Source organism: Sipha flava, unplaced genomic scaffold (assembly GCF_003268045.1).
Source record: "Sipha flava isolate LNK unplaced genomic scaffold, YSA_version1 3_pilon_pilon, whole genome shotgun sequence".
Taxonomy (NCBI): Eukaryota; Metazoa; Arthropoda; class Insecta; order Hemiptera; family Aphididae; genus Sipha; species Sipha flava.
In genome coordinates, this window is record NW_020273108.1 from 2,205,646 (window position 1) to 2,215,470 (window position 9,825).

The 9,825-nt window shown below is 29.4% G+C and overlaps 1 protein-coding gene across 2 annotated transcripts; it reads left to right on the plus strand.

Moving 5' to 3' along the window:
* Positions 1-250: 250 nt before the first annotated feature.
* Positions 251-9,243, plus strand: LOC112688660 (jmjC domain-containing histone demethylation protein 1-like). 2 transcript variants are annotated; one of them, XM_025561968.1, is made up of 2 exons: positions 251-339; positions 6,980-9,243. In XM_025561968.1, exon 2 carries the CDS (start codon positions 7,091-7,093, stop codon positions 9,050-9,052), a length of 1,962 nt encoding a protein of 653 aa, XP_025417753.1. In that variant the 5' UTR covers positions 251-339; positions 6,980-7,090; the 3' UTR covers positions 9,053-9,243. The 2 variants fall into 2 exon arrangements, with proteins under 2 accessions (XP_025417753.1, XP_025417752.1); XM_025561967.1 differs by lacking the exon at positions 251-339 and adding an exon at positions 5,905-5,985.
* Positions 9,244-9,825: the final 582 nt, after the last annotated feature.

Sequence of the window (9,825 nt, forward strand, 5' to 3'; positions counted from 1 at the left end):
AACTATAAACAAGGTGGATATATATCCACCTTGACTATAGATGACTTGTAAAATCCGAACGCCGTTATCAATGTAAGAAGTGTGTGTACATTTATTATTGTTTTTATTTCGGTTTTTCCATAGAACACCCATCTAATAACACAGGCATTAAACAAAGTGGATGTGATCCACTTTGGCATTTAATTATATAAATATACCTATGAAATAGGTCGTAATTTTGTTTTGATAATAATATTTTATCATAATGGAAAATAATATTGTCTTATTTCTTCGTGAATCATCGTCAAGTGACAACCACAACTGCATAAGAGATTGGTAATACGATTCACTGCCTATAAGGTAAGACTCGTAAGAGTAAACTTAAAATTAATTAAGAAGTTGTTCATGTGCATTACAAACTATGCGATTCGAACGTGGACGTCGAAGTTCTTACAACGTCGTGATTAATTGCTTAGAATTAAACATAATTGTAACTTTTATCACATGCTCTTATTGTATCTAACTATTGATACAGATAATTTATTACTTATAAAAATAAAAATTAATAAAATAATTAAACATACAAGTAGGTACATACATAATATTATATGTATACCCACATATGGTTCACATTGACAAAATAGTAGGTCGTTCTGTCGCGTTGAATCGCACTATAAGTTATAGTTTAATTTTTGATAAACACTCTAAAATGAAACCATGTATTTCCAATGTTATTCCCACTTGAACGTCACATTAATTGATTATTTTACAATAGTTTTAACTTATAAAATTACCAAGTTTTTTAGAATGTCGAATCGCCTAATGAGTAATTTGTCATGTAGGGTGATCATCGATGGTAGACCCACAGGGGGGAGGTTAACCCCCACATCAGGAAAAATATAAATTAAAAATCAATTTTATGAATTAAGAAAAAGATTTTTTTTTTAAAGTATGAGGGAAAGTACCTATATAATTTGTATTTTTATTTGTACAAGAAAATAGTAGTCTTAGATGTAAATTAATGTATTATATTACTTACTATTATCTTAATTCATTATTAATAACTGACTGCAATGTTACAAAAAATATCCCAAGGGAAAACATTTTTCAACCCTCCTTCCAAAAAAAAAAAAAGAAAAACTTAGATCCGCCACTGGTGACCATACGTCCCGTTTAAAACGGGATTGTCCTTTTTTTATCATTATGTCCCGTTGTCCCGAAAAACTTTGAACGGGACGCTTTTTGTCCCGTTTTAATCTCGTTACTTCCATAAAAATTGTAAACCGAGAATAAAAGAAAAAAAAATAAGACACGTCATATAGTATACATGTATATATGTACTACGAACTCATGTACGAAACTTCTAACGAAATCGATATTAATACGAATAGTTTACCAATAAACAGTACTAATTCATCAGAGAAAAAAGGGAGAAGACAGTTCAACATTTATTTATTTATTTATTTTTTATTCATGGTATTGCTTCAACAACATGGTTATTAGCTTACAGAATAATAATTAGAATATGTTAAAGGAAAATTATTATTTAATAGAATTATACATATTAATTGATTTAAAAAAAGTCTTGTTGAGGTTATTCTTGTTTGATCCTAGGGCTTCATGCATGTTGTTCAGGATTTTATGATTATATCTTTCTTTTGTATAGGCTCGACAGTGGATGAGCAGATGTTTTACTGATAGAAGTATTCCAACATTTATTGTGTGGTGAATAATTTAAAAAAAGAAAAATTGAAGTAAATGAAAGACGATGTGTGTTATTGTAGATTATTGAAGTCATAAAACTAGCAGGGAATCAAAAAATCAGGGATTACCATTTAAAGGTGAAAAATGTGAAGCAGCGTATAAATTAGACCATTCCTCGTTGAACCATGGCAATTTCTTGGAAATCATTTTATTATTGTCGAAATATTATAATATATTGAAGTCTAATTTAGAAAAATTGATTAAACTAAGTAAGGAACATGATGATAGAGCACAAAATATAAATATGAAAGCATTAAAGACTATTAGGTACTAAAATTGGAAGAGAAAATCTAGTTACATTTCTCAGTGCAATCACCGTAACTATAATAATAAAATTGATTGGTAAAGAAATTAAAAATATAATCTCAAGAAAAGTTAAAAAAGCCAAAATATTTTCTGTTATGATGGATACAACGATGGATTTATCATCATATGTATCTTCAGAGTAACCAATATGATGGTTAGTAATTGTAATCATAATCACACGACACGATAAACTACGTAATTATGAATGCTAGTGAATCGTGATATTACCTAATTCAATTTTGAAAATAACAGTGTTACAGATGAACCAGTGGCGTATATAGGGAGGGGGGCCTAGTAGGCTATAGCCCCCCATCCCGAAATGTTTCAAAAAACTTAAAAATTATTTTAAACGTTTGTTATATTTTAATAGTGCTTTATGCTTATTTAGAAATACTTTTATAAAAAAAAATAGAAAATGATTTGAACTTGGTTGCATTTATTTTATTCAATTGTACTTGAATAGTTCATTAAAATGTTTTAAGGTTCTCAATTAATGGTTCAATGCTTATTATTAAGAGTTAACTAAATAAATAAATTAAATAAATTAATAATATTTATATAATTAAATACATTTTAATAAATAAATAAATTATAATTGTATAATACATTTTATTCATAGCATATTTTATTATAGAAACAGTCCAGTAGACTTATAAATATTAAATAGTCAAGTACCACTTCATATATCCTTTGTTCATAAATACAGGATTATACTTATTATAGGAAACATCGTAGCCCCTCCCGAAAATATTTTCTGTATACGTCACTGCGATGAACCTATTCATTTTACAACACTGAATAAATTTAATCAGCCATCTAACTGAATCGATTCATTCATGAATTACTCATCCTTATAACTTTAATTTGTTGTAACACCAGGGACGCAATTTTAATAAAAAAAAAACAGGGGGTGCTAAAACCCTTCTATCTTTTTCATGTTTCTTAATGGTTATAGACATCCGCCACCTGTAAAATTCAATAATTACTAAAATATTTGAATATTTCTAAATTTAAATTGTTCACTTTGATTTTATATTTTTATTGCGCGTATTATAAATTACCCGTCTGTAAACACAAATAGTTTTATAATGATGTTTGTATTTTATTTTTTTAACACTTTTTCGGATAGAAATACTGGTCCGAAAGTTTTTTCTAGGAACTTTTTAGATTTTATATTGGCGTAGGGTGGTACTTTAGATAAGTCATTTTTTAAAATCTTAATAGTTTTTCTAGGCATGAGGAAAAAACTGTCTTGAAATGGTAAAAATATGCTGTAAATAAGACTTCTACTTTTCAGATTTTAGTTATTTAGTCATAATTCCAAAGGTAATGTGGCTAGAAATTTGAAACTCTTACCCTATAGTAAAGATATTTTCTTTCGTATTTGATGAAATTTTCAAAAAGCGCTTTTGATTTAAGTATAGAACTTTAAAAATAACTTATTTTTTGAAAGTCTTTATGTAATAAAATTGTTATTTTTAGATATTAAGTGAAAATGTAATATCACCTAACTCATATATGTGTACTTACTTATTTACCGATACTAAAAAAATTTAAAAAAAAATCATTAGTCTGAAATTTATTTCATAAGCGTAAATTATTATACCGACGATTTTTATGGATTTTACTGTTTTTACATCAATTTTTAACATTAAATGTTTATTAAAAAAATTTGGTTTATCCAATCATAATAAAAATTTGAATACAGATAAATATTTGTTTTAAAAAAAAAATAATTTTCTTCGTCAAACAATAAAATGTTAAACAATTTGATAAAAAAAGAACCTACCGATAATTAGACTAAAAATGGTAAAATATACCTATAAATTGTTGATTTTTGTACTGAACCTTTGCTCAAAACCGCTTTGATAAATAAATTAATTATCATTTCTTTAAAACTCAGTATATTTACTACTAGACTTGCCATTCGTCCCGTTGTCCCGGCCAATCATTCAAATTATCCCCGTTAATAGAAGCGGAGAGAAAATAACATTTAATATTATATTATTTAATAATAAAACATAGAATAATGGCGTACCTACATTATATAATCATATTATGGTAATCTAATCGGTACCTAAAGTTATGTATAATAATAAAGTATTTATGTATTAACCAATAAATATTTAAATTACAAAACTACATACTTATTTTGTTTTCATATCAAAATAAAAAAAATAATCATTCAATATGATGGTTTAGGTTTAGGGATTTCAAAATCTGGCATCCCTACCTATTACTATTATCTAGTTCGAAGACCAAAGAAACGAAGGGCGAAATTCCACCACCATTATTTAAATAATAAATTTATAAATTTATACAATAAAAACTCTATTTTTCTATACATAATGAATAATGAGTATTTAAAGGTAAATTAACATGAACAAATTTGGGGGTGCTAATTTCGAAAATGGGGGTGCTAAGCATACCCAAGCAACCCCTCATATTTCGCCTATGTGTAACACACTTTTTATGCTCAATTTCTGTACGAAATGTCATCTTAGTTGATAGTCCTGAAGCACTGCTTCACATTCAGAGATTGTCTCACTTCCTGCCATAATTTGTTATTATTTACCCGAAAATTTACAAAATATGAACTTAAAATTGAATTTACAATTGTGTTCAGTTTAACATCTTTATGCACCATATTACTTAATAATCCGTCCATTCCTAGAAAATTACATTTTTCAAGTCCGACACGGTGACTCACTTTTTTCATACTATCGTATAACTGCTGATGTCCCACAAGGAAGCGATACCTCTCCCGACTTATTTAATATTTTCACTTCTAACATTCCTAATTCAAATTACACCATGTTAGCCACATACGTAGATGATACGGCGATACTAGCATCCGACGATGATCCCACTACAGCGGCCAATTCGCTTTAAATTACTTAATCAAAATTAAATTTTTAGCATTAAAATAGAAAATAAAAATAAATACAGAAAAATCGATTACGGTACTATTTACGTTGCGCAAAAAAAATATTCTCCCCCAATATTTCCAGGGCTCTCCTATCCCAACGTCAAGCCAAGTTAAATACTTAGGTATAGTGCTTGACAAAAGGCTAACTTGAGGCCCACACCTCAAATCCAAACGTAAAACACTTAACAGTCATCTCCACCTGCTCCGACCCATATTACAATCAAAAATGTCGATTAAAAAAAAAATAATTGTATATAAATCCTTTCTGAGGCCTATTTGGTCATACGGAGTTCAAATATGGGGAGGCGCTAAGCCTTCTCAAACTCGCACTATCCAGGTATTTCAATCCATCTCACTTCGTGTCAATACCTCAGCTCCATGGTATGTGTCAAACAATTCCCTACATAACTATTTCAAAATAGAAACAATAAATAAATTAAAAAAAAAAAAAAAAAACATTATTCAAACTTTCACAGAAAATTCCAATCATTTGATCTCCCGTCTTTCTACCGTCAATCTTCTCGACAACACGATCCGTCGACTAATCCGTAAATGGTGTCGAGATCTTCTCTAAAAAAAAACCACAATACTAAGCATACGTTAGTAAACGTATAAACTTCGTCACAGAGGGTTCTATCACTGGATGGCCTCCCTCCTCTGTCTTTTTTTTCATGTGTTTGTAAATATTTTATCTCATTAGCTTATTGTGCACGCAGCATAGATTGTTAATTTTCCTAATAAAAAAAAAAAAAAAACATAACATCTTTATGCACGGTGGTATCATGATACCACTAAATTATCATACTTGTATAAAATCGAGAAATCGTAGTTACAATGTTTTTTATAATTTTCGTTTGAGGTGCGGAACGTTACGCAGCGTTACTCATAGTTGTTAATTTGTGTTATCATAATTAGAAAAATATCAATTAACATTTAACGGTTTTGTGTTTTTCTTAATAACGAAATTTACGTTTTTTTCTTTCTTTCATTATTAACAACCAAATTATGTAAGTATCATTATAATAAATTACTTTTATTATGTAAAATAAAAAATGTGTGCTCGCACCTCTCTCTCATGTCCTATAACAATATACGAAACGTAATTCTCTCTTTCTATCTTCATTAACTTATACCTCCCCCTCAACTTCCGTTCGCTACTCCCGATCACATTTATCATAACGCTCTTGTCACCCATTCACCGGCTTACTTATACTTTGTACGCGCGTTGTTAGTAGGACCAAACAAACGGACAGCGAGAGAGCGAGTACGAATTTGTGTACCGCGTCAGTGCCTGTCTGCCACATTGAGTAATATAAAGATGCCGTTGCCTATAACTAAAACCGTATCTAAAAAATTTTTTCGGAAGGGGTTAAAAACATGTATATAGTAGTTTTATTGAATTTAGATTTTAACATTTGATATTTGGTTAAAAATAAGACAGAAAAATATTTAATCTTCTTTTATTAAAATTAATATCATATTTTCATATGATATTATGATATAAAATAAAAAGCAGTCATTGATTAATTGGAGCTTAAGTCGTTTTTGACTGAAAATATTTATGTTGGTATTAAAAATAAATAAGTATTTTAAACATTCGTAAAATATTGCAGAAATTTTGGGGGGTATCCTGGACCCCCCCCCCCAGATACGGCCTGGCCTATAACCACTGTATACCCGAATTGAAACACATCTCAAATAAAAATTATTCTATCAACTACATAAGCTTCGCTAGTTCGGATAGTACGATATTAAAAATGATAACAGTTGGTTAATAAATAATATTTGCCATCGGTTTATTATTTTTATTTTACCGCTTTTATTAACTGTAATAGTACAATATTACTCAAAACGTTAATAATTATTAATGAATGATAATAATTAATTATATTAATAATTAATAATATAATATGAATATATCATGAACAATACTAAATCATTGCAATATTTTAGTTTGTATAAAATGGTAGCACTGTACAATTATTTTGCTTTATCTTGCAGTAGAAACGGCGGCTCTGTGTTTATCTACTGTCTACCAGCGAGTGTTTTAGTGCACGCACCGTTGCCTATTACCGTCGTTGGAGAAAACGCGCACGCGATTACTGAACGAAAATGGCGTTGAATTCGCGCGACAACCAGCCCGGGAAAACTAACACTGCCGCTGTCTCGCCGCCGACTCCAGTACAGCACAAATATTCGACGAGAATCAGAACTCACAATGAAAAAAAAACATATTCAGAAGATGGGGCGTTTGGAGATGAAATTGGAGGTGTACAGTCTTATAATCTTCAAGATAAACTTGGCTCAACAAGTTATACAGATTCCTATTTTGTTAAGCGGATGGAGGGAGTAGATTTGACCATTTTCTACTTTCAAAAAAATGGTTTTACAATACCATTGTTGTTTAATGATAAGGTAGGTCTCGGTTTACAAGTTCCTACTCCAAATTTTTCTGTAAATCATATTCGTACTAATGTGGGTTCAAGAAGAAAACTAGATGTAACTGATGTAAAAACTCAAAAGAACTTTAGAATGAATTTGAAAGAATGGGCTAAGTATTATCGGGCACCAGTTAAAGACAAACTGTTAAATGTAAATCCACTCGAGTTCAGCCAAACTAAGCTAGAAAACTACGTAAAGAGTCCCAATATCGTGCGAGAATTGGATTGGATTGATTGTGTTTGGCCCAAACGATTTAAAGGAAGTCAAACAGAATCAACTAATGTAATACCTTGTTTACCCCATCCAAAGGTACAAAAGTATTGTTTGATGTCAGTTAAAGGCTCTTTTACAGATTTTCACATTGAATTTGGTGGTACATCTGTCTGGTATCATATATTTAAAGGGAGCAAAGTGTTTTGGTTAGTACCTTCTACGGATGTAAACATTAGTCTATATGAACAATGGATATTGTCTGGTAAACAGGGTGACACATTTTTTGGAGATACTGTTGAAAAATGTGAACGTGTAACATTGAACGCAGGAGATACATTTTTCATACCTACTGGTTGGATTCATGCTGCTTATACTACTAAAGACTCTATAGTATTTGGAGGAAACTTTTTACATTCTTTTGACATTCAAAAACAACTCCGTATCGCAGAAATTGAAGAGACCACTAATGTTCCTGAAAAGTTTAGGTATCCTTTTTTTACCGAAATGTTGTGGTATGTTTTGGAACGTTATGTTTACTATGGTTTGGGTATATCTCATTTAACAGAAAGTGTTGAAACTCCTCCAGCCCCAGTTAAATATATTCATTTTACTAAACAGGAACTTTATGGCATTAAAGCAATAGCAAGATATTTACATGTTTTACCATTTGATAACAAAAGAGTTCCTCCTTTTATCAAGAATGCTAGTGAGTTAATAAAAAATGGAACTGTTGTTTTTAATAAACATATAAATGACAAACCTGAAAATGTTCTAAGTGGGCAACTTATTCTTAATATGCAAGGAGTCAAAAAAAAAGAAAAAAGGTTTTATAAAAGTGCCGGAGATATGAATAGCAAAGTGAAGATCCGTAAAACAGAAAATGCTCCTCATTCAGGCCCACAAAGAAGGCGTACAAGATGTAAGCGATGTAATGCATGTAAGCACCCAGACTGTGGAGAATGTTCATTTTGTAAGGATATGGTCAAGTTTGGTGGGTCTGGTCGAGCTAAACAGACATGTGTCATGAGACAGTGTTTAACGCCAATATTACCAATTACTGCAACTTGTAAAATTTGCTCATTAGATGGTTGGGGTCAAAAAATAGTTACATCCATACAAAAAAGTGCTAAAAATGATCCTAGTAATCTTATGGAATGCAGTGTATGCTTTGAAATTGTCCATCCAGACTGTTTATTTAAACATTCTGTTTTTACCAATATTGGTAATAACAATTTATATATGTTTAATAGTTGGGAATGCCCTAAATGTTGTATGGAAGGAAAAAATTTGGGAAGCAAGCCTCGCCACTTCCGTGCTCTTAAACTATCAAACATTCACCAGAAGCGTTTTAAAAGTGACATGGACAATGATTGTAATAAAAGATTGAAAACTTTACCGGACATAGAATTAAATGAATGAGGGAAAATCATTGAAGAGAATTATTATTGAATAATGCTTTCTCAACATCATTGGTTTTCAGAGTTGAATATTTTTTTTTATTTTAAACTTTTATCAGTGCTTATAATTTGTAGTTTGTAGTTAATGGATGACAAGGTATTAATTATTTATCATTGTACTTTTCATAACTTTATTTTTATATTTAATTATTTGAAATTGGTTAGTTTTAATTTAAATTTAATATTATTTTTCTTTTTAATTATTATGAATGTGAAATGCATTTAGAAATATTTCTGTGGACCTATATTTAGTAGACATATTGATTTTTGTATGAAAGTTATTTATAAATGTTCAATAAATATCTAAGTTGATACTTACACTTTTTTATAAATGTAGTTAAAAACTTTTGATTTCTTTTTCTTCCAATTACATATTTTTTCTTATTAATTATTAGTTATTTAAAAAAAAAAAAAAGTTAGTGAAAAAAGAATCATTATGTTTCAAGTATGTTTTGTCAACAGTTAAATATTTGTTGAGTCCATTTCCCTAATTAATTGATTGTAACTATCAGTAAAAAAAAAAAAAAATTAAATGGCATACAATGCTATTAATTCAGTCGTTTTTACTTAAATGTGTTAATATATTAAAATATGTATCTATTTTAACCTAGGTGTAACTTAGACTCTTTTCATGTGGGGGCAAAAATAATTTTTAAGAATCTATACATTTGCATTATCTTATTTGAATTTAATTTTTATAATAGAATTATTATTTATAATTATAATTTTTCATTC

Excerpts from the sequence above, each read along its gene's own strand:
- LOC112688660 (XM_025561968.1), top strand. The coding sequence starts at position 7,091 with ATGGCGTTGAATTCGCGCGACAACCAGCCCGGGAAAACTAACACTGCC.